The sequence below is a fragment of the Pleurodeles waltl genome, chromosome 4_1, assembly GCF_031143425.1.
Source record: "Pleurodeles waltl isolate 20211129_DDA chromosome 4_1, aPleWal1.hap1.20221129, whole genome shotgun sequence".
NCBI lineage: Eukaryota > Metazoa > Chordata > Amphibia > Caudata > Salamandridae > Pleurodeles > Pleurodeles waltl.
In genome coordinates, this window is record NC_090442.1 from 716,899,043 (window position 1) to 716,925,197 (window position 26,155).

General features: G+C 43.7%; 1 protein-coding gene across 2 annotated transcripts in view; it reads left to right on the plus strand.

Moving 5' to 3' along the window:
- The window catches only part of MKLN1 (muskelin 1), a 568,922-nt gene that overhangs the window by 333,216 nt on the left and 209,551 nt on the right, over positions 1–26,155 (plus strand). For both annotated transcript variants that reach the window (XM_069229308.1, XM_069229309.1), the window contains exon 10: positions 16,915–17,127. In XM_069229308.1, coding sequence (XP_069085409.1) covers positions 16,915–17,127 — 213 coding nt within the window. The remainder of the gene's footprint in view (positions 1–16,914; positions 17,128–26,155) is intronic.

Consider the following 26,155-nt stretch of genomic DNA (forward strand, 5'->3'; position numbering starts at 1 on the left):
CGCAAAAAATAGTAAAAATGGGATATGTCCCAGTAAAATGTCAAAATTGTATTGAAAAATTGGGTTTTCCAATTCAAGTCTGCCTGTTCCTGAAAGCTGGGAAGATGGTGATCTTGCCACCACAAACCCTTTGTTGGTGCCATTTTCAGTGAAAAAAACACGAGCTGCCTTCTGCAGCCCTTTTTCCCCATTTTTTTGAAAATAACAAAATTTTCACTGTATTTTGGCTAATTTCTTGGTCTCCTTCAGGGGAACCCACAAGTCTGGGTACCTCTAGAATCCCTAGGATGTTGGGAAAAAAGGACACAAATTTGGCGTGGGTAGCTTATATGAACAAAAAGTTATGAGGGCCTAAGCGCGAACTGCCCCAAATAGCCAAAAAAAGGCTCGGCACAGGAGGGGGAAAAGGCCTGGCAGCGAAGGGGCTATACCAATCCATTCTACATCACAATATGCCACTCTATGGCACTCAGCGCCAATTTACTCCACTCCGTGCCATTCCACAGCATGACATCTCTACAACACTCCACTATGATATGTTACGCTATGACACTCCACTCCGCTAAATTCTACTCTGTGCCACTCCAGTCTGCCACTGACATCTGCGACATTCTACTCCACTTTGCAATACTCCACTCTGTCACTACACCACTCCCCTCTGCTCCACTCTGTGCCACTACCCTCTACAGTACTCCACTATAAGACACACTACTCTACAACACTTTGCTCCAGTCTATACCGGTCCACTGTACACCACTTCACTCTACTCCCCGACACTCTACAATTCTCTATACTTCTCTGACACTTCACTCCATACATGTCTGCAACACTCAGATCTATACCACTCTACTCCACAGCCCTCTACTTCATGCCATTCCACCCTACATTACGTTGATCCACTCTACAACTATTGTAGGCCAGGATGACTTTGAACTGTGTGTTTCGGGAGGCTAGTGGCACTGCTTGTGTCCTGTAGGTAAGATATACTGTGAATGAATGCAGGGGGTGGATAATGATCAGGGCAGTGGACTGGCCCTAAAGATGGGACAAATGGTCTGCTTGGTCGACAGTAATGTAGACAGTTCCTTGACGGTCTGGGAGTGGCAGGACGGACTCTGAAAGGGACCTTCAAGGCCCTGGGTGTCGGTAGCAGAGTTACTGCAGTTGGAAAGGTTGAGGGAATGTTGGTTGTACCTCAAGGCTGTGATTTACAGTGGGAGGAGTTGGAATGTAATGCAGGTGCTTAAGCGCAACTTCTTCCCGCCTCTGGTTCAGAAACCACAAGCATGCTGGTGAGACACAATACCTTATCCCACCACTAGAAGTCAACTGGATCTTTGGACTCAGTGAAGAGTGTAGTAGTCAGGTTCATTTAATCACAAATCAGTCACATAAACAATAACAATTCTAAACACCATTGACAACTCGAACACTGAATCAAAATTCAAACTGCACAATGTTTCAAAGCTTTATTACAATCCCAAAATGAATGTAACATATATGGTGAGCAAAACTAAGTTATAAACATTCATGAAAACAATGTACCGACTGAAATTCCTATAGAGATTTAGCTTACTAAACATCAATACTGTTAAGCACTCCAAAAGAATAAAATAGATTAGCAAAACTACAATATGCACATTTATTTCAGATTTCGAAGCAGATGACAGTGACATCAGTATATCATCAAAATTCAGTTATTAACATTCAGATTTCAGGGCTGGGCCGTTCCTTTCACTAACACAAATTTAAACGTGCACGTGTGGGCATGGGCTAACACATGGGGCCATAAGCAAAAAGGAAAAACAAAAATAATTTGGAAAAATCATCTAACTAGGGTTGCTCTCTAAAAATATGCTGGTTTCAATTATGTAAACTGGAAAGGAAATAAGAAACCACATTTAGTAATACCTCTCCTTATGGAACAGCAGACAAGAGAGTTTAGTTGAACAGATTGTTCATCTTCTCACGACGTCAGTAGACAGCAGCAGCAGAACACGGGCTGCACGTAGGATAAGTCAGCAGTTCAGAATTGGTTGGGCATATTAGTACTGAGTAGCATAAGCAAATGGGGCAGTTAGGACTAAACGTAACTCATATAAAGATCAAATATGGCAGAAGAATTGGAGGGGGATAGAAGGTGGGGATGACATCAGCAGACTGACTAACAGTAGCAGACTAACTTAAAGTTTCAAAGTTCCTCACAAATTTGAAATATACATGGGCCTTTGGATTGGTTCTTCAGGTGCGCTTAGCTTACTTACGAGATTCCGCATCCACTGGTAGCCGCTGACACTATAAAGTTTGCAACTATTCTGGATTTTCTCCAATAAAACATTTAGTCATTTCAATTAACTCATACAGTTGCACCAAAATATAACATTTTCTAGTTGGTTGTTACTTCAGGATCTTTTCTCACTGTACACATGATGAGCTGTCCAATTTTCACACAAAGTTAATAAGTTTCCTGTCTTGTTCGACAGCTAGAACAAATATTGTTACTTTGTTTATCTCAAGAACATTTTCTTTGTCTTCAATACAATAGGACATTCCATATCACATCATCAACCTAGGAAATAATTCAGGTCATAGGGAACAGAATAAGCAAGTAATTTTCCTCTGCTGCTGCAAAAAATGAATCTTCAGCCTAGTTCAGCTAAGAAAGCCTAAATACGCATTAACACAGTTAATAGACATAAATTCTTTTGCTCACCTTACAATTTCTGTCAAATAGACAAAGCAAATCATTTTACTGCAGGAATATTTGCGATATTTTAAAGTAATTTATGGATCAAATCTGTTTATTATTTTAAAATTATTAAACGTCAAATATAGCTCACAATAGACAGTCACAATGCAGCAGTATCAGTCTGGAAGTGTGGGGGGTGGTACATAACGCTTGTAGGAAGTTGGCTCTGTATGCACTATTTCAAAGTAAGGAATAGTATGCACAGAGTCCAAGGGTTCCCCTTTAGAGGTAAGAGAGTGGCAAAAAGAGATAATACTAATGCTCTATTTTGTGGTAGTGTGGTCGAGCAGTAGGCTTATCAAAGGAATAGTGTTAAGCATTTGTTGTACACACACAAGCAATAAATGAGGAACACACACTCAAAGACAATTCCAGGCCAATAGGTGTTTGTATAAAAAAATATATTTTCTTAGTTTATTTTAAGAACCACAGGTTCAAATTTTACATGTAATACTTCAAATGAAAGGTATTGCAGGTAAGTACTTTAGGAACTTTGAATAATCACAATAGCATATATACTTTTCAAATAAATCACATATAGCTATTTTAAAACTAGACAGTGCAATTTTTACAGTTCCTAGGGGGAGTAAGAGTTTGTTAGTTCTTGCAGGTAAGTAAACCACCTACGGGGTTCAAGTTTGGGTCCAAAGTAGCCCACCGTTGGGGGTTCAGAGCAACCCCAAAGTTACCACACCAGCAGCTCAGGGCCGGTCAGGTGCAGAGGTCAAAGTGGTGCCCAAAACGCATAGGCTTCAATGGAGAAGGGGGTGCCTCGGTTCCAGTCTGCCAGCAGGTAAGTACCCGCGTCTTTGGAGGGCAGACCAGGGGGGTTTTGTAGGGCACCGGGGGGGACACAAGTTAGCACAGAAAGTACACCCTCAGCAGCAGGGGGCGGCCGGGTGCAGTGTGCAAACACACGTCGGGTTTCCAATGGAAATCAATGGGAGACCAAGGGGTCTCTTCAGCGATGCAGGCAGGCAAGGGGGGGGCTCCTCGGGGTAGCCACCACCTGGGCAAGGGAGAGGGCCTCCTGGGGGTCACTCCTGCACTGGAGTTCCGATCTTTCAGGTCCAGGGGGCTGCGGGTGCAGAGTCTTTACCAGGCGTCGGGATCTGGGAGTCAGGCAGTCGCGGTCAGGGGGAGCCTCGGAATTCCCTCTGCAGGCGTCGCTGTGTGGGCTCAGGAGGGGCAACTCTGGCTACTCACGGTCTCGTAGTCGCCGGGGAGTCCTCCCTGAAGTGTTGTTTCTCCACAAGTCGAGCTGGGGGCGTCTGGTGCAGAGTAGCAAGTCTCACGCTTCCAGCGGGAAACGCAGTTGTTTTAAAGTTGCTCCTTTGAAACAAAGTTGCAGTCTTAGGTGAACAAAGCCGCTGTCCTCAGGAGTTTCTTGGTCCTTCTAGAGCAGGGCAGTCCTCTGAGGATTCAGAGGTCGCTGGTCCCTGGGGAGAGCGTCGCTGGAGCAGTGTCTTTAGAAGTGGGGAGACAGGCCGGTAGAGCTGGGGCTAAAGCAGTTGGTGTCTCCGTCTTCTCTGCAGGGTTTTTCAGCTTAGCACTCCTCTTCTTCTTAGGTTGCAGGAATCTAAGTTCCTAGGTTCAGGGTAGCCCTTAAATACTAAATTTAAGGGCGTGTTTAGGTCTGGGGGGGTTAGTAGCCAATGGCTACTAGCCCTGAGGGTGGGTACACCCTCTTTGTGCCTCCTCCCAAGGGGAGGGGGGGCACATTCCTATCCCTATTGGGGGAATCCTCCATCTGCAAGATGGAGGATTTCTAAAAGTCAGAGTCACCTCAGCTCAGGACACCTTAGGGGCTGTCCTGACTGGCCAGTGACTCCTCCTTGTTTTTCTCATTATCTCCTCCGGCCTTGCCGCCAAAAGTGGGGCCGTGGCCGGAGGGGGCGGGCAACTCCACTAGCTGGAGTGCCCTGTGGTGCTGTAACAAAGGGGGTGAGCCTTTGAGGCTCACCGCCAGGTGTTACAGTTCCTGCCAGGGGGAGGTGATAAGCATCTCCACCCAGTACAGGCTTTGTTACTAGCCACAGAGTGACAAAGGTACTCTCCCCATGTGGCCAGCAACATGTCCCGAGTGTGGCAGGCTGCTAAAACCAGTCAGCCTACACGGGTAGTTGGTTAAGGTTTCAGGGGGCACCTCTAAGGTGCCCTCTTGGGTAAATGTTACAATAAAATGTACACTGGCATCAGTGTGCATTTATTGTGCGGAGATGTTTGGTACCAAACTTCCCAGTTTTCAGTGTAGCCATTATGGTGCTGTGGAGTTCGTGTATGACAGACTCCCAGACCATATTCTCTTATGGCTACCCTGCACTTACAATGTCTAAGGTTTTGCTTAGACACTGTAGGGGCACAGTGCTCATGCACTGGTGCCCTCACCTATGGTATAGTGCACCCTGCCTTAGGGCTGTAAGGCCTGCTAGAGGGGTGAATTACCTATACTGCATAGGCAGTGTGAGGTTGGCATGGCACCCTGAGGGGAGTGCTATGTCGAATTACTCATTTTGTCCTCACCAGCACACACAAGCTGGCAAGCAGTGTGTCTGTGCTGAGTGAGGGGTCCCCAGGGTGGCATAAGACATGCTGCATCCCTTAGAGACCTTCCCTGGCATCAGGGCCCTTGGTACCAGGGGTACCAGTTACAAGGGACTTACCTGGTTGCCAGGGTGTGCCAATTGTGGAGACAAAAGTACAGGTTAGGGAAAGAACACTGGGGCTGGGGCCTGGTTAGCAGGCCTCAGCACACTTTCAAATCAAAACTTTGCATCAGCAAAGGCAAAACGTCAGGGGTAACCATGCCAAGGAGGCATTTCCTTACAATGCTCCACTCCAAATCAGCCGCGTCCCATTAGATCACCTCCTCTCCTCCACAACGTGCACCCACCCCATAAGGGGTCGCCCACTCATGTGCTGCACTGTGAGGTGAACTTCATGTTAGGAAATATACAGGCCCAGCAAGATATACGTTGGGAATCTGGGGATCTGAGTACCAAACGCTACATCAGTAGTGTCAATAACACTCTCCCAGTATCTATGAAGTTTGGGGCAATGCCAGAGTAAGTGCACTAGCGAACCCCCACTCCCCCTCCAACAGAGGCTAGACTTAGTGGGATCCCAAGCATGAATCCTTGCTGGGGTGAAGTACCAATAGGAGGCCACCTTATACGCTGTCTCTGTGCCTGCAGCATTGTAAGCCGTGTGATGTGTCCTATAAAAGATGTTATCCCAGTCTTCGTCTGTCAGGTCCCTTTCCAATTCCCTCTCCCATCGCATTTGACCTTTAGATTTAGACAGGCGATCCTCCCCCTGTAATAATCCATAAAGCTCCGAGATCACCCTCTTGTCATCTTTCTTCAGTAGGAGCCATTTTTCAAACGGCGTTAGCGGCCTATCAATTAGTACTTTATTAGCTGGCAACAGGGCCCAATGTATTTGATAGTACATCATCCTATCTACCTCTGTTAATCCATATGTCTCCCTCATCTGGTCTAAGGAGATCACTCCCTGCTCATCAAAGAGACACCCCACCCTTTTACATCCCCCCCTCATACCATCAGCGGAACGCTTCCACCTGCAGGCCCAGTCCAAAGTCAGCGTTCGCACCCAGAGGGGTCATTGGGGATGGGAACGTCGTCAGCCCCAATCGACCAGCCACTGCGTCCCATACACGCAACGTTACTTCCATAATTGGGGATGCATAAAGACCGCTAGCCCTGTGCCGGCGTCGGAGCCAGGGCTCCTTCCATATATGGGAGCCCGCCACCGCTTGGTCCATAAAGCACCAATGTTTCTCAGTGGACGGGCGACTCCATTCTAGTAAGAAACGCAGTTGCGCTGCCTGAAAATATCGCAGGAGGCAGGGAACCCGCTAGTCCCCCCATCCCCTTGAGGCGGTATTGAACCCGACGTGGAAGACGCGTAGCTCTACCCTCCCAAATGAATCTCAGAACCGCCGTCTGAAGGGTTGCAATCGTTCGGTCGGAGGCGTCAAGGGAAGCGCCTGGAACACATACAGGACACGTGGCAGGATAGTCATCTTCACCGCCGCCACCCTGCCCAGCCAAGACAGCTTAAGTCTCCCCCAGGTCTCTAGATCCCGCTGCACCTCCCGAACCAACTTCGTGTAGTTCAGAGTTGCCGTCCTAGCCACAGTAGTTAAAAGTAGTTTAAACGTGCATTTATGTTTCTGCACACATGTAACTTGTGTTAATAAAATCCATTTATCTCAGTATAAGTGTGATTAATTCCTGTTCAGTTATACTCATAATATGCTTCATTTCTACTGTTTCTCCTTATAGATCATACTTTCTACATTAATTAATGTCAGTAATTCACTCAAATATAAATGTACAATGTCTTCATATTGAAACTTGATGTCAAATATGAATGGCGGCCACATTGTCCACCATGTTTCAAATGTGCATATTTTACATTTCCTTGTTAATTTCTCTGTTAGACTTTTGAACAAAGTTTCTAAACCATGTGCTAATTTCTATGCCACTAATGTATTAGTAAAATTTGATCTCTATCACCGGGAGCACAACCTGAGCTCTTAATATTACTGCTGCTGTGCTGGGGATTGGAGTAAGACTCCTGTGTCGTTGACAGACAGAAAGCACTTGTGTGGGCCTTTCATGGCTTCCTGTTAATAAGAGTCTTGATCTAGAGCAACGGTACTCAAAGTACGGCCCGCGGGCCGCCAGCGGCCCCACGGACCTAGCTTGGCGGCCCGCGAGACGCACACCAAACGCCATATCATAATGGCAGCAGTATGTAAACATAGAAGAGGGCCGCGGGGGCATGCTCCCGCGGCCCTCCTCTATGTTTACATACGTCGGCCATTGTTTATGCCGTTGCCCTGACGATCCTGGAAGCCAAAGCCCCATAAAAGTCAGCGCTTGCAGCTAACTTTTATGGGGCTTTGGTCGTCTGCTTCCTGTCATCGGCTCTACGTCTGCTGCCCGCCTGCCTGCCTGCTGTTCCACATTTGTGGCATCTTTACAGTGCTTTGAGTCAGGTAAGGCTCTTTGGTTATTTATTTATTTGTTTTTAATGTAGTGTGTGTTACTGGGGTAGGGGTGAGAGCAGATTGCGCTGTGTGTGTGCGCTGTGTGTGTGTGTTACTGGGGTGGGGTGAGAGCAGATGGCGCTGTGTGCAGATGGCGCAGTGTGTGTAACTGGGGTAGGGGTGAGAGCAGATGGCGCTGTGTGTGTTACTGGGGTAGGGGTGGGAGCAGATGGCGCTGTGTGCAGATGGCGCAGTGTGTGTTACTGGGGTAGGGGTGAGAGCAGATGGCGCTGTGTGTGTTACTGGGGTAGGGGTGAGAGCAGATGGCGCTGTATGTGTGCGCTGTGTGTGTGTGTTACTGGGGTAGGGGTGAGAGCAGATGGCGCTGTGTGTGTGCGCGCTGTGTGTGTTACTGGGGTAGGGGTGAGAGCAGATGGCGCTGTGTGCAGATGGCGCAGTGTGTGTTACTGGGGTAGGGGTGAGAGCAGATGGCGCTGTATGCAGATGGCGCTGTGTGTGTTACTGGGGTAGGGGTGAGAGCAGATGGCGCTGTGTGTGTTACTGGGGTAGGGGTGAGAGCAGATGGCGCTGTATGTGTGCGCTGTGTGTGTGTGTTACTGGGGTAGGGGTGAGAGCAGATGGCGCTGTATGCAGATGGCGCTGTGTGTGTTACTGGGGTAGGGGTGAGAGCAGATGGCGCTGTATGCAGATGGCGCTGTGTGTGTTACTGGGGTAGGGGTGAGAGCAGATGGCGCTGTGTGTGTTACTGGGGTAGGGGCGAGAGCAGATGGCGCTGTATGTGTGCGCGCTGTGTGTGTTACTGGGGTAGGGGCATTGTTTTGAAAAAGGGGGTGGGGTGGTTGTTCCCCCTCTAAGCCCCGCCCCCCGCTGTCACTTCAGTGCGGCCCTCGGCCGCAAACCATACTGCAATTTTGGCCCCCGAGAAAAAGTTTGTGAGTACCCATGATCTAGAGCATGGTTCTCTGCACTGCTTAAAGAGCTATAACGACCCCTAGTTTCATAAATGATAAATGCCTCTCCCAGGATCTACTTGTCAGTTGTTGCTGTTTTGCTGAGTCATAGTGACGCCGATGTCATGCTGTTTGCCTGCGGTACACTGTGATTGTGCCACAGAGGAATGTCAGCAGCCTGCTGTACAGATGCAAGCAGTCATTGTTAGGACTTGCTTTGGTGAGAATGTATCTCACAGTCTTGAAGGGCAAGTTACTCTTTGTCAGTGACGCGATGTGCATCTTTGACCACCTTTTGACGTGCCATAAAAGTGGAGTGCTCTGTATGTTTGCCCCTTCTTGGCTAGCTGCCGTTTAGTACATCTCTGTGGACTTGTGCATGCTTCGCTAATGGAAGAGAACTCCCTTATTTGTATGGGGTCCGTCTTCAAAGACACATACGGGAGCTCCCGCTCTCTATTTGTTGGGCTTTAACTTTTCCCCCCAAGAATACCTACTACTTGTGGAGCTCCCTGCGCACCTGCAGACCCTTCTCCTAAGGACAGATTTTGGATGTAACTGGATAGCATGCCTTGTTGCTGGTGCCTTTCTTGCACAACTGTAATACTGCAGCTATTTTTAAACACAGTATAGTTCTTTAAACTGACAGTATTTGTGCCAATGCGTGCAGAGTTACGGTAAGGATAGGTTTCGGTATATCTTGTGCCTTAGAACATACATAGCCATCTTTGTTTTCTGTTGTGCAGCTGCCCTAGCGGGTTTTGATTCAGTTGGCGATTATTTATACTGCATTAATGAGGGAATTGTGCCTGTGATATTTTTTTAGTAAGGCAGATTACTACTTTATTTAGCCACTTCCAGCAAATGTTCATTGACGAAAGATGCCGCGGTAAGCATTTTAGAATAACGTTAACCTTCACATACTCCTGCGGGGTGGGCTTCATCTTCTGTTGAGGCTTTAGATGCGCTTTATTGTCGACGTCTTGATTTCTCTCCGCTTTGACCGAAACTGGGCCGCAGATCTTATTCTCGCCAACCCAGGATGACTTCACACCACTATGTGCAACTCAATACCAGGCCACTACAGCCTATACACCTTGGCTCTACGCACTACGCACTACGGGCCTATTCATAGCTTGAGCAACCCTGGGAAATGACGTTGCGTGAGACGCTTGTTGGCCTAACATATCAAGGTTGTGCCTAAGCCCATGTGTTGCTGCACAATAGCATGATCCCAGTAAGATGCGAATGTCGCTATGAGGGTTTTGGGGGGTGGGGGGGAGGGGCTGTTTTCATGGACCCGGTTATTTAATTGCGGATGTGTTTTTGGGGGAAAGAGGACTTATTTGTATTTTGCTTTTTCCACCCCAAAGGCTCGCATATTGAAGCCATCCCCAGTGAATGTGCGTATATTAAACAAAGTGTCCTAACTGCTCCATTTATTTGATTATGGGCCTGGCAGGCGCATTCTCAGTACCAGTAGTCTCTGATTATTTACAGTGATTGCAGTTGTCTGGACGCTGTGAAACCTCTGTGCCTCATGTTAAAAAAGCCAATTGCTAGACCTTTCCTGAAACAAAAACCATGCCCGATCCCTACTCTGTTTAGTTTCTTTCAGGCATAGGCTGACTAATCCCGACCAAGAGAACCCACTTTTTAAAGGAGTCCCTGTGCAAAAGATGGTAACTTTTTTGGATGAAGGTTTTCGACATAGTGATGCTTTGGTATTCTCTACCCAATGCCCACAATCCCTACTTGCTTCGTTTTTGTTTAAACAGTGTAGTCCTGTCCCGACTCCGTACACTGAGGTCACTGTTTCTTGAACAAAGATCTTTTTTTTTTCTTGTGTTTTGTGCGGATAACAGCTGCCTGAGTGTCGCTATGCTCTTTAAAAAAAAAAAAAAGCCTCATAACGAGACCTTCTCTGCCTGCTCAGTCACATGAGCGCCCGTAAACGTGTTGTTCATTCTGCATTACATGCCTGGGTTTGGTTTTGTGAACCAGTAATGCCCACGTGGTGCTATGCTCATGTGGCTGCGATTCTTCTTGGCTCAGACTTCCCGTCTGTTTGTGATGTCCTGGGGTTAAGAGCGGTCAGCAGATTTGGCACAAGGCATTTGAATGGGCTGGACCGGCGATCAACATTAGTTGGTAATACTAGTGGGTTATTGGAACAACAAAAAATGCTAGTACTGGTGAGTGTAGCCACAAAAAATATGGCCCTCGTTCAGTATTTTTCAGTTATTCCATTAAGTAGAAGGCACTCCGGTAATGTCAAGTTAGTTAAAATAGACAGTACTAGTGAAAAGAGTTAACCATGTAGAACTTACGCAGAAACCCCTATACGGGGATGCTGTGAAAACTCGAGTCTACTACTGGTATGAAAATGTGATGGACTCACTGACCAAGAACTTTGCATGTTTTCATAGAGAAAAAGTCTGTTCTGTTGCCTTATCATTTGTTGATGAGTTACTGTCTATGGTGACTTTGATGGCAGTGTGCTTGAGGCAGACCCCTTGTTTCCTGTACATAGATGGCATAACTGTACACGGACTATTGGAATGTTGAGAGCTGCATTGAAGACAGTGGAGTGGCCCTGGGCTTATTTTGGCTGGTACAAGCCTTCTGCTCAAACATTTCAATGCCTATCTTTCTGTTGCTCCCTTCATATTTTAGAGCATTCTGCCTTTAGTGGGTGAAATGTTCTGTTGGCCTACAGCCCTTCTGCCAAGGGCTATACCTGTTGTTAAAGGCCCTCAACCTCCTTATAGGCTCAAGCTGCACACTTCGATTCAGGGCCTTTAACAACCGGTATAGCCTGTAGCAGCAAGCTATATTGTAAACTGTCTGGGAAATAGCTTTATAATTTTGTTTGCCTCTGTTTTGACCTTATATGAACCAATTGTTCTGCTAGACTGGGACATAAGACCTCAATTATGTCTATATTCCAAGCTGGGTGGATTATTGTCTGTTGCCCTTCTGCCCTGCAACTCACCAATACCCCTCCTGTCAGAGTTACTAATACTGTGTTGCATACGGTATGGGGTTCTAAGGAATCTGTATTCCTGAACAGATTCGCACATGTTTTTGCCTGGTATTTCACCTGGATATTTTAGTTGCCTTAAGCAGCTGAAATGTCTTGGACATATGCTGCATAGCGTAACTCTGATGTGGTCATAGCTCTCTTTGAAGCCCCTCAGGATTTAGGACCTTAATAATGTAATTTTACTTACCTCAAGCTATTGGGCCATCTCACAAATGGATGACTGGTATACCTCGTTGCAGCCATATTCCACTGACAACTAATATTGGGTAAACAACATTATAGCATCTTTGAGATATCAAATATAGTAGCTTCTCAATCTGTTAAAGAAATAATACTCTTTATTCTGATTTACACGCACTAAGCAAATGTCATAACTTCCACTTCTAAAGAATGTTGGATGCTACATACAAAGCTTTTACTCTATTTTGCGTCCTTTGGAAGAGCTTGAACAATTAAATGCCTGTTGATCTGTTTTTTGCTCTTGAGTTTAAAAAGATTGACATAGACGATATCAATTTTGCTTGATTTGCGAAGTACTGTGAATAATCTACATTGACCCCTGACGGATTGAGTTGTATACATTTCACTGATTTTGTTTATAAATATGTATTGCTTGAGAGTCATATAGATTATTATCTTTGCATCGGGGTGGTAAGGACCGGTTAATAACATTTTGTTACTGCTTGCAATATCCGTCTTTCCACTGAAGCCAAATAATGCCCTTCTGACCGTTATAAAATATTTGTTAATCTAGAATATGGAATCTAAGACCTCAAATACTGGTTTCATGAGAAATCTAAAGTGAAAAGTTTCTCGGTAAGTGTTTTAAAGTATTATAATAGAACCTTTGAACTTGTAAAGCTTACACAAGATTACAGATAGTTGTTACATTTTAGAATGTAGCTACATTTAATTATAATGTTTTGGGTTTGGCAAATCTCTAGTTAAATATTAAAGGAGTAGGAACAGCACTTCCTTTCCCCTAAGTAAATGTCGATGTATGTGTGTCTGTATATGCTTGTGTGTCTGCAGTGGCCTTGCAAAGGAAAATTGGGCCTGCTTTGGTATAGCTAGTCCAGGTTTTCTTATCGCTCGTGGAAAGTACTTTTCCCCTTCAAGACTCTGAAACTCGCTTAAGAAGTGTCTTCAGTCTTTAAGCATCTTAATGGTAGACTTACTACGTGCAGGAAAAATAATTTCAAATTCTAGGATGTGTACAGTACATGGAGGGAGTATTGACTCCCTGCATTTTGAAAGGGGTTGCTTACAGACTGAAGACTACTTTCCAAATTGCATTCTTTCAGTTTGCTAATTATATGGTTGGGCGCTTTACATTAAAACCACCCAAAGCTTTTAAACGTTTTATGACACAATTACGAGTAATGCATGAGTAGGTGGTGTGTAACACATCTTGTTCTGACACTGAATTCTACTTGGCGAACAGTGACTTTAACTAACCATGAGAAGCCTAGTTGCTTACTAGCCAGTATTTTAGCCGAGTTATCCTTTTCCCCTTATTAAAGTGGCTGAACTTGACTTGGAATTTGCTACTACAGTCCAGTGTAGTCTTTTTAGGGTCGAGCGCACAAGCGCTCTGTCCCTATTGTAAACTCTCTTTAAGCTTGTAACCACGCCCATGTCACGCCTGTCACTTTTATTGGTTTGAGGGCTTGCCTTTTAAAATCCGCTTGCTCTCTTTAGTGAAAGGCATGCATACCTGATGCCTTTTCCAATGTTTAGCCCTCCTCGAGCGCACTGGCCAACTACTGAAAATTTACGAGGCTCAATGTTTTCAGCCTGGTTTCTGCACTACTTTATCTTTTTATTTTCCACGCAGCACGATCGCTTTGACATAGCGCGATCGCACTCGTTTTTTTTCTTTATATTTGTGTGGCAAGAAATGTCCGGTTAGGAGTTTACAATGCTAATAGCTCTTACTCAAGCAAATGTGAGACCTGTTGCATTGCAAATGCTTGTTTAATATTTCAGTCAAATTTACGGAGTGATACAACGTAAAATGATTCTTTATGTAAATTGTGCTAGGGAAAAAGATGGTGGTTATTTAAAAGGTATGAAAAATGATCAGCAATCATGTGACACTAGTCACAGGCATTTACCAAGCATGTCTGACTAATGCAACCCTAACCGACACAGCTTCTTTCTCTCTCTGCGGAAAAACAACAATTAAAAGTCTTTGGTTGCAAGCAAACGAACATTCTGAGTCTCAAAAGCATCCTTCGATATGATAGCAAATGTTTCCGTCATCACTGAGCATAAATTGAAGATTTCTCAAACAATGAACTTTAATTCAATACAGTGCAGTGCAATGCAATACATTACAAGCGCTAGTGGAGAGGAAAGCTAGGATTTCCAGGAGTGGTCTGCCTGCTGGGCATTTTAGAGGAAGAGATTCAGAACATATATGGGACACATTAAGGTATATGAAAAAAACATTCAGTGCGATAAAATCCATGACGAATCGTGTCAAAGAACGGTCAACATAGAAAATTAAACTTCTGTCCTTCATTTGATGAGTATTTAGTTGATGTGGAGTATGATATGTCTAAAACCGCATGGTCGTCCCCATAGATGAACAGTGAAGATTCTAAGGGGATAGGTCTGTGCCACAGCATGTTTTTTAAATGACACATGATCCCTTCATATTTACATCTATAGTTCTTTGAAATTCACAGGAGCAGATGTCAAAAATTAGAAGTTGCAGAAGAGGCTACACCGCCTAGTAAAAGTAGGTTCCGATAGCCACACACCAGAAAGGAGAAGTTCACAATTATCCATTTACCATCAGGTGTGCCAAATCATTTTACTGTGCCGTGCTCCTTACATTCACACATCGCATACCATCATCACCACATTGAAGCGTTTTCCCACAGACATGGGAGATGGCGGTGCAGAAGACAATGGTCAAGGGACTCGGTGATTTAGGGAGGCATGCTTATATTTTAATGCATTTGCTTGGAGGTTTCATTTACGGTAACTGAGACAATGTATGTCGCACTAATTACTTGGTTAGAAGAGTGTAGAAATTCACTTTTTGTTCCGATGTGACTACCCTTGGCATGTGTTTGCTGCGCTGTAGGATCTTAGTTGCACCTCGCTAACAAAGCTTATCAGGGCTAAAACCAGTCTGAGGTTGCTGATCTTCTCTCTCCGAGGGGACGTGGCCTGGCAATTGCGAGTGAATTGTTCCTAGTGGAGCAGGACCAAGTTTGATTTGCATACCTTCCATCTGTAGTGAAGAGGTAGTTAAAAAACACTGACCGGGAAAGCGACTCCAAACAATTGACAGTGGTTGATAATTTTGTAAGCATCCACGTTAAGCATTTTGTGGTTTCGATGTAACATCCTTCGTGCAATGGGTATGTCAAGTCATAGGTCCTTTGCTTGCTGTACCAAGAGACCCAAGCTGCTCTTCACTAAGGAGGCCTAAAAAGGCTGAATCCGCTTTGGAGTTGCTTGTTACTGTTCAGAGAAGACGTGGCCTTGCATTTCATACTGTAGTGTTTCTGTTTGAATAGGAGAAAGTCTAATTTGTATGCGGTTGTTCATTTTCTAAAGTGACTGGGTAGTCAAAAAAATGGATTGGAATACTGTGCGAGCAATTGACAGTGACTGAGACCTTTGCAAGCTTTCCACCTATCATCTTTTGTCCAACCCATTTTGTTTTCGCCCTATTCCAGGGTCAGGAGATTGTTCCTCTCGGACGAAAACGTTTACTTTGGCTTATGAATCTTTTGGAGATTAACCTGCAGTGCATCATGTGGTTCTTGATTTTGGAAAAAATGTATTTAAAAAAATACTTTTTATATTTTTGAGGAACCCCCATAACTGGCTTCTAAAAGCAGGAATCTTTGGCCTAATTCAATGTACATTTGAAAGTGGTTTCCTTTGAGACTCTCTTTTTCTAAGATGGTAACAAGCCAACCTTGTTATGTTTTTTCCAGGAAATTAACCACTATCAGCAAATTGAACCAGGGAGAAGCCAACAGCTCCCACCCACGTTCTCATCGAGGGGTAGAGCACTGCCTTAATAAAGGGTATTGGAACTCAACAGCTGAAGTTAAATGAGCTTTATAGACGCTCACAGTTGGGGGGCAGGGGGACTTAATTAAAATGTAGAATGGGATTATTAGAGGACGTACTTATCTTTGTCCATACCTGCTGCATGATCTGAAGCAGACTTTTTGAACTACTGCAGATCAACAGATGTGAAGAGGTTTTCATTCCTACATTTTTTTACACGTGCATCTCACAAGCACAAAAAATTCAACATTTTACATATATGTACACACCGTCTTGACTTGGTTCCGTATACTTCACCCAAAGTATCTTTACTGAACTCATTTTTATTGGTTTTATATTGTGTAACTTCCTAGGGAGCAAGTTATAGTAACAAAACAACTCTCCCTGCATTAGATTGGAAAAGACAAAATGATATAAGGTAATTTCTTCAGCACTGCTGTTTCTAGCTATTAGTTGCTTTTATGACAGAGGCTTAATTTTATGTTTGTTATGCGAGTTTGAATTGGTTGCTGTGCTGGTGAGATGTTCCAAAGTAGACTGACTACCAGGAGGGATAGTTTGTCAACACTGACAATGTAATGATGGGCTTATCTGCCTAGGTACCTTTTCAACAACCTGTTTGTCCTTCACCTGACATCAGTAAAAGAGATCTGTTCTATTGAGTTATTAATGAAACCTCAATTGAGTTTGTGGTGGGTGCCATTAATAAGATCTTTTTGATAAGATTGGGAGAGTACAAAATCTTATATATTCCCGTTAGTGTGTATCTAAGTGATCCGTTTTGCTCAATACTATGAATGCCTAAAGGAAAAAATAAGGTACTTTATCTAGATATTTGATGCATAGTTTACAAATGATCCAAGACTAGGATAGGAGTCAAGCGATACTGAGCTAACCTTGCAGCTGGTGTCAGAGTTGACAAGATGATGAACTTGAGATATTTTAAGAGGACGTCCCAAGGATGAGATGTGGAAAACAAGGGATGTGATGCATTGAATAAGCAGCATCCTTAGGAAATAGTGTACACTCACCTGACTTGTAAGTTTTGTGCATGCTTATTAACCTGTTTAATCCCTTTTATTCCTTCCAGAGTGGCCCTAGTGCAAGGTCGTGTCACAAAATGTGCATTGATACTCAGCGGAGGCAGATCTACACTTTGGGACGGTACTTGGATTCCTCTGTGAGGAACAGCAAGTCTCTAAAAAGTGACTTCTATCGCTATGACATTGACACAAACACATGGACATTGTTAAGTGAAGACACTGCAGCAGATGGAGGGCCGAAGCTGGTGTTTGATCATCAGGTTAGTTTTATTTAGTATATATTTTGTCATGGTGTCACTTATATGCCTTGTTGTGACTTAAACTTCGTATTACCTTACTGCAAGATTTTCTTTGCCTTCTGAATGGGGAAGCCTGAAGATGTGTTCGATCGCTTTGTGATCTTTGTAAACCACCTATCAAGTATAAATAATTAATATGAAAGAATACATGGCAGACCTTAATGTCTACACCAACCATGTGATATACAGACGTTAATGCAGTGTGCCTAAACCCTTCAGAATATTTTCACTGCTCTGTAGACTTTACAGGCACTCGTGTGACACTGACAATAAATTACATTCTATTAACCTATGTTCCATTACTGCTTGTAAAGCTGACCCGCCTCATTGTCCATTTGCAGTTGTTTAAAGTATTGCATCAATCTTCAGTTTCTTAAAAGTCTGTGCTTACATTCCAGCCACTGCCTTTTGTAAATTTACCACCACACTGTCGAGCCACCCTTTTTGTCACAAATAGTTATGCATAGGCATTTCAAGTGCTACCATGTAAAAAGAGACAAAAGTTGGCCCCAGTAAAATTGTGAAATTACTACTTCAGGCTTGCAGGGAAACACATTTGGGGTTCTGGAATTTTATACAAATATCTAGGGCCTGGTAAAAATGGCAGTTGCCCAATTTCGAGCCTTGCAGTGTGGTGCCAAGTTATTGCTGCATTCTCAGTATATCAGAGGTCTGATAATAAGTTCTCTGATAGTGCCAGGGCTTATATTATATCAGGACTCTTATTATGTCAGGGTTCAGAGTCTATCATGGTTTGGATTGTGCCATCTTTTTATTTTACCTGACACAGCACATAGGCTCTGTTATGAAATGATCTTTATAGGCCACTTAATGACTATGGTACAGCTCTAAGTATGCCAGCTCTTTCGATATGCTAGACATTTGATTCTAGCAGAGTTTAGGGTATATCATTTTTCGAATTGTATCATTGCATGCTTCCTTGGCTTAGTTTCTGAGGAAGTGTCTTGAGAATTGTCCTGTCAAATTTTCTTTTAAGTATTTGTGTGATTTCACAAAATGTTACTTTAAATAAGCCCTGTTTATGTTTGCGGTGTATTGCCCAGTAGTACAAATTGAGGATCAATGAAACGCTTCACCATCTGACCACTTCCAGTTTACCACATTGTGTAATTCTTGTGATGATCAATTTGTCTCTCTGTCGGTCTGTTTCCACCGTATCCATAATTTTGAGCATATATTTGGTGTTATCTGAATAACAGGACATTTATGTTTTACAACTAGAGGTGCGTGGTCAAAGCCCAAATGTTATAGGCTTGTTTTTCAGGCACACATATGTGTGTACATTTGGCACAAACATGCAAAAGTTTGTTTTAGACTCAGCACAGGTTTGCCATAATATGAAGATCTTCGTGTGAATGAATCTAGTCACAAGGGCTGGAAGTAGGCATGAGGTGGTTCAGGTGTACCCAGTAAGGATTTGCACACTGACACACACACACATTTAAAGATATTCACCAGCTCCTAATTCTCCAATTCTTTCAAGTGACTAGGCAGATATATGCATAAAAAATATATGTTTGGTAATTCATTCTTGCAAAAGTTTGTTGTGAATACGGCTTGAACCTGCAACTATTGCAGGTTTCCAGGCCCACGTCTGAAAACTCTTGTGAATTCCTGAAAGGACAAGATCATAGGCCTTCAGGTGTACTTTTGTGACTCTGACAATGGGTCCATAATTTTTTTTTGCATGTTGCTCCTAAAGGTTTTATGCCGATAACTCCTTTATAATATTTTAATAAAAAAAATTGACATTCATCGATCAGATTTTTTTTTTTAATAATGCCTTAGTGAAACCTTATAATTTTCTTCTCTTTTTTTATATGGCAAATATATATTGGGAACATTTTATTTTGAATGCAAACAATTACCAATCTTGCTGCAACTCTTCTACATGTATTTACATACTATCAAGGAACCACTGTCAGTACAGCATGTTGAGCTTACAGCTACATGTTTCTTAAAAGTACTATGCTCACCCTAACATTAAAGGTTTTACGTTAGTGAATAGTATGTACAAGTTCGAAAATCGTGTATTTTCAGATACATAGCTTGCCTTAAAAGCAGACTGTTACTTGGCAGTCAGAGTGTTTGTATGGCATATGGTATGGCCTACCTTTCGGGTGAAAATTGAACATCAATAGGCACAAGAAATGGCCCTGTTAAAGTTCAAGGGCCTGTTCCTGGTTGACATCCTCATCCTGCACTAAGTCTAATATGAAGTCCATGGACAAATCTCAGCACAAATACTAGAAGTGAAAGCAGGATCCAACCCTCACCACAATGTCTGATCCAGAGCCAATTTCAGCTAGATCTAGGCCAGTGTCTCATCATTAGATTACTAAAGCACATCCATTAGTATTTGAGGACTCTGTGGTAGTGGCTTTGTCTTGGTGGCAATATCTTCATTCCAATGAGGCCTTATTCGCCCCAGGCACAGATCCTGTCCCAAACTTCAAAATGTTCCACATACCAGTGGTGATGAGGAAGAGGTGGACAGTTTGTTGACCCCGCACTGCGCTGATGATGGATTATATTGTAATCTCCAAAATGTGGTCTGGATACCTCAGCAGAAATGGAATTGGACTCTTTATTTTGGCCATCTACTGAGGAAAGTACCTCCTTTTCTCTTGCAGTGCTTAGGACTGTAGAGGTGTTGGAACTGCAGTTGTGAAAGCCTTGTTTTCGGCCTAATCTTTCTAGTGAAATTTTGCAACCCGTCCCTTTATCTTTGGTGCCCTTGCTGCCTTTAATTGAGGCCTTGACAGACAATTTGACTGTGGTATGGTCGAAGCCTTGCTTAGCACCACCGTTAAGTCACCCATCACTAGACATGAGGCCTGCTCCAGGTCATTCAGCTTTCATTACTTTTTGACTGGATAGCCACGTGGTGCAGGCTGCAGCCAGCAGAGGGAACCTAAATGCCATGTCTACTTCTTTGCCTGGTAACAAATCAAAGCGCATTGATCTGCTTGGAAATAGGTTTTTCTCACACTCCAGTTTGGGCATTACATTCTGTGTATCAGAGTCGAGTTACTTCTAACCTGATCATCTGAATGTTGCTGCAGGAACGATGTAGAACCCACCTGTGACCTTGCCCATTGGCAATGCTGAACACATTCAACAATGTGCTCGATACTGACTAGTAAGAGAAGGAAACAATAGCTGTATGAGAAAAGACACACAAAAAACATTGTCAGGTTGTAGTCACACAGCTCTTCTCATTAAAAGGATGGTATCTCGGGGTTCTGCAGTCTCTCACAAGTAATGGCTCTTCATGTATTGAATGGAACACAAGACAGCTGTTACTCTCTCCTCTTGCATACATTTCAGTTAGATGCAATTTTTTTCTTCTTACATGGAATCTCACATAAATGGTAACATTCTACCAAAACTAAAAATAGTACCCAAGAATCACTCAAGCAAAAGGTACATTATAGTGAACACTTTTATCTTGCTATAACCAAGTAAACTGTTGTAATCCTGGTCCTTTTCAAAATTCTTATAAGCAGCTGTTAAATGTGCACATTTCACCGAACAGAAGCAAAGGTTCACTCAAAATTTGTAAATTACTTTGCAGAGGCACAAGAGACAGTGGCTACAGCAAAACGTAGAAGATGAGGCAGGGTTCCAATACGTAGGCTCAAGGCGTCAGTTCAATAACATAACAGTAGTTTCACAATCCAAACAAATTAATCTAACTCTCCCTGGCTAATCACTAATCTTCACTCCTCTGCATACTGTGATTAGGCAAATGTGCCCATGACTAGTGGTGGATAGAAATGATGGTAAGCTCCTCTTGCAAGCCATGACACAAACGATTGTGTCTTCTGGGCAGATACGCACTTGCCCCTTTGGGATATGGTAAACAAGATCTTGCTGCCCATCACTGAAATATTACAGAACTTCTTTGCTTAGTCTACAGTGGACAGAACACCACAAAATACACTGTTCGGGGTGGGCTAAACACCACAGATTGTGTAGATCAGGCAATCGACACTGGTGTGGTGATTCGTCATCACATTTAGATGCATGTGACCAGTTTCTCCAGGGATGTGAGGGAATCCCTCATGGATTCACTTTTTGATGGCACCCGAATATTTGACAAGAAGATGGGTTCAGAGAGATTTGAAGGTGGCCAAACTATGGCCTGATCCATGGGGTTGCTCTCTTTGGCTCACCAGTTCCAGCAAAAATTACAGATGTTTAGAGGTTTCTTTCGGGACCACTCTTTCAGGACCACTCTTACTGACAGAAGCAACAATCTGAGCCGGTGCAGGAGGTAGTCCAGTCCCTTTGCAACCCGAGGGGGCAAGGTGGCAGCAGAGGATACACTGACCGTCAACAGTCTTTTTATTACTCTTCCCTGGCAGCGGCCAGTGCACTCAGATATCCCCTTTCCCAGTGGCCATTAGGGGGGCAGAATATGTTTTAACCCTCCCAGCCGCCCTACTAGAAAGAGAGGCAGGGGGTGCTACTCCTGTGACTTCTTGATACCCAAAAATTATGGTGAACTCAGAGCTATTTTGCACTTTTGTTTCTTTTACACCTTCTCTAAGATTGACAATTCGAGATGCTGACTGGCCTATGTCCTTTTTGCCTCTTGATTATCAAGATTGAATGGTGGACTTGAATCTTTAGGACCCATGCTTTCATGTACCTTTTCTGCAGCCCTATTGATGGTTCTTTCACTTTGAGGTAAGGTACGACCAATTTCAGTTCACCATGCTTCTACACGGCTTAACCTCAGCCATCAGGATGTTTATAAAGGTGTGAGGGCTGTGTTTATGGCCCATTTTCTCAGGTTGTCAGTGACCATATTCCCATACCTCAATGCTGGGTGCTAAAGGCGAGTTCATCATAGTCATTCACGGACCACCTATGAGGGGCCATCTTGCTGCATTCTACCAAGTGTTCTCCACCCGCGATCTGAAATCGCATCTTTGCTCAGTACAGAGGATTTCCTTTATTTGAGCTTTTTTAGATACAGTGGTGACCAGGGCATTTTCTTCCTTTCACTGAGTCCAAGATATTCAGGCTGTGATCCCTATGTTTTGGGCTCAGTCCTGTGTTCTGTCTTGGATGGTTCTGATGCTTTTTGGCCTCCTTCCCTTGTGCAATCTGCTGGTGCCCCATGCCTGTTGCCTCATGCGCGACTCTGCAGTGGAACCTCTGTCTTCATTGGGCTTAACCCTTCAGGTGCCTCTCATTCAACATCTGTGTCAGCAGAGGTGGCATAGGACCACCAGTGGTAAATGAAAGATTCAAACCGGACTTGCAGCAGGCTATTCTCCCTTTCCCATTTAGAGCTTGCAGTGGTGACAGATACATTGACTCTGGGCTGTGTGGGCCTTTGGTCTCTGCTGGAGCAGAGGCACTACATCAATCTCCTGAGCTACATGCCATCTAGTTGGCTCTCAAGGCCTTCATGCCTTCAGTCACTGGCAGTCATGTACAAGTCCTGACGAAATATAACAAACAAAAAAAAAAGTCCGGCTGGACAACATCATCCCCCTAGTGGTACTGCAAAAAACGGGTCACTTTGGGGTTACGTGCACTTTGCCGTGATGCATTTTGGCTGTGGTGCAGCCTAGACAATCAAGGGAATTTCTTGAGTGTTATCCATCTGAATAGGTCATTAAACACCAGAGCGGACAAGCTTAGCAGACACCATCAAGGCAACCATCAGTGTCCTCTACATTCAGCTGTGGTTTCAGGTGTGTTCACTCAGCGGGGTTTGCCTTGGGTACATCTTTTGCCTCTTCCAACAACCCTCATTGTTGAGCTTGTTTGTGCTGTAGAGTTTTTGCCTTCCTGGGAGACTTGTTTTGCCTACTCTGGGACACTTGTCTTCATTACACATTCCTGCCTCTACTTCTTCAGGTTCTAAAGAAGGTCTGGAGACACTGGGCTTAGTTCATTGTGATAGACTTGGTGTGGGCTTGGAGGGACTGACTCGGAGGGTCTGTCCCTCACTCAACCCTCTTCTCCGGGAGGACCTACTCTCCCAACAAGGCAAGGTTCTGTACTAAATACTGCACAACCTCATGGAACCATTTAGACAGATTTGATCTGCCAAAGGAAGAAGTGGATGTCTGTGGCCTCTCCACGAAGTCAACAAAGACTAATGGTGAAGTCAGTCTTGAGGTAAACTTTGTGGCCTTTTGTGAATGCCGCTTGGTCGATCACCTGCAGGCTAAACTTTCAGATGTTCTTGTGTTTGTCCAGTCTTTGATTCAGCAAGGTTAATGTTAAAGGGTATTTGCTGGCTCTTCCTTCCTTTCTGCATTTGCATATCAACCTCCTTTATTTAAGTTGCCGGTTGTGATGCAATTTTGAAAGGGCCTGCAAATATATTTACCACAAGTACCCTGTGTTATGACATATTGGGACTTTAATTTAGTTCTTACCTTCGTGCTGTTTAGAGCTTTCAAGCCTAGGCACAGCTCTTCTTTGAATTTAGTGACCTTTAAAACTGTCCCTTCAATGTGATTACTTCCACGTCTTGTCAGTAACTTGCGCAGCTTGTCCACCTTCTTTCTGGACAAGCTGATGATTGGGATTTGGGCATTCTTTCTTCAGAAAGTGGTGATGCTTTTCCATGTGTGGCAGTCCATAACACACCTCACTTTCATCTGTCCACCACCTTCCTCTAAGGAGGAAGAGAGGCTTCACCAGTTGGACTCTAGGTGGGCCCTTAGCTTTTGCATTGATCAGTCTAAGGAGCACAAGGTGGATGATCAACTTTTGGTGGTGTTCTCAAGGCAGTCCAGAAACAGACCTTTCCCAGACTTGTTGTTCTTTGTATAAAGATTTTCTGTGCCATGCCCCGAAATGATCCTTTTTAGGACCTTTGTTTTCTTTCTAAAAGAGCCAATATGGCCTTGGCCCGGGGCGTTCTAGTACTGAATGTCTGCCAGCCAGCCATATGTATGTGCCTAGTCATCAGTCTTTCTTACCTTGACCCTGTAGTCTAGACAGAAAGCCATTTTGCCAGCTTGGTCCTGCAGGAGTTTCTTGTGTCAAGTCCACTCCTCAGGCTCCCCCCACCTATTGGGATGTATTGCTTTGGTATCTATACAAAACGTGAGGAATCTGCAATTACAAATTTGCTTCAGAAAAATAAGCCTCTTACCTTTGACAGTGCTCTTCTTGTGGATACTCTGTGTAACCCGCAGATAGCTTACCCTGTTCTGTAGAGTAGCTTTCTTGGTGTTAATAAAGTTCCAGATTACATTTTGCCCTTTATCACCTTTCTCTGTCTACCGCTGATGTTTTTCATCTGAGGATTGGATAGCTTGGTTTTACTATGGTGTCAGAGTGCAGTGTGGCAGTGATACATGGCTCTGTACTGTCACTTATGGAGGTAGGATACGTTTGCCACATAATCCAATGGTGCCATCTTCCGGTATGCCGGAGCAATTTCTGGAAAAGTTTCTGGAGCCAATCTGGCACGCATAGGAATTCAAACTGTGACAATTGTGTGGTTACAGTGACTATCCTCTGATATTTGAATTACTAGAAGTAAATAACTTGTACATATGCTTTCCCTGATCCTTATCAAAATGTGGACGTTGAGCAATAGGACGTCTCCACCTATAACACTTAATACACCCAACATACAGGCAGAATCTTAAATGAAAAGAAATCTGGCAATCAAAAAGTTAAAGTGTTTATTAACTAAAGAAAAATTACCTTTCTGTGAATCACAGATTTGGTAGACCAACAATTCCTGAGCAAACTGTGATGGAGCCAGCAGGCAAAGGCAAGGCACAAATTTATTGAGTTCTATGCTCAGACATCGGGGAGTACACAGCTGTTTTAAGTCTGAGATCACGAGAAAGTAGGAAGACTGCCTTTAGTTAGTTCCAAGAATGTACATATTTTCGGCTGAGCAAACTGAAGTCCATTTTGAATTTCGAGAGCTCAGATACAAAGATGTGGAATAGTGGCTCTAAACATCATAGATAGGCTTGTCCTTCAGGCATGGTTAGCATGAACAAGAAAACAAGGCTGCAGTAGTTACATGCATGCTAATTTCACACTTCTCATAACTCTCCCTGCACTTTATAGATGCATATTCTTTGCTTATCCCTCCCTGTTTTGCTTTCCCCAGTGACCGAATAGAAAACAATCTCTGGAATGCACTTCTTAGTTTAAAGAAGACATTTATTATTACTTCACCACGAGGTTCCTGAGAGAGGAGATTAGTAGGTTGGAGGCATACATTTAAAAGTAGTCACAGCAATGAAAGGAAAATATATCAAAGTGATTCTCCATTACAATGTACACAGCAAATATATGCGAGTATATTACAGTATAACTGCAAAGCTAAGAATAAAAGTCAAAATTCATCACCGTAGTAGGGCCCATCAAATGCTTCATCTTCCTCATGCCAGCAAGAAGAACGACTCCTGTTCAACTGCGCCCGCTCCTGACTGAAGTCTCGGAATTCCACGCTACTGAACAGTCATCTTTTTTTATATCTTTGAATAATTACTAGAGAACTTTATAGAAAGCCCTCCCCCTTAGAGGAGAATTATAAAAAAAAAATGCTGACTACTGTAGGTCAGAGTTGGAAAAAAAACAAGCGTCGAAGGTTGGCCAAGTCCTCAAGGCCCGTTCTTTCCCAAGGCTGACTACAGAAAAAACACAAAATATGCGCTACCTTATCATGCTAGGTAAGAACAATATACAAAAAACACAGCTTGGGTTACCATGTGGAAAAACACAGCTCATCTGCAATGTCTCAACTGCAATGTCTAACGCCACGATAAAGCCAATAGTCAGCTAACCTGAATACAAAATGTAATGTCTAATGCCACGTTAAATCCAATAGTCAGCTAAACCGAATACAAAATATAATGTGCTACTGGTGGACATTGAACAACTAATATGCACAGTGGTGAAACACAAAGTCAGTGGTCAAACATAATTATTTTCACTACACTCCCCTATAGATGGACCATAC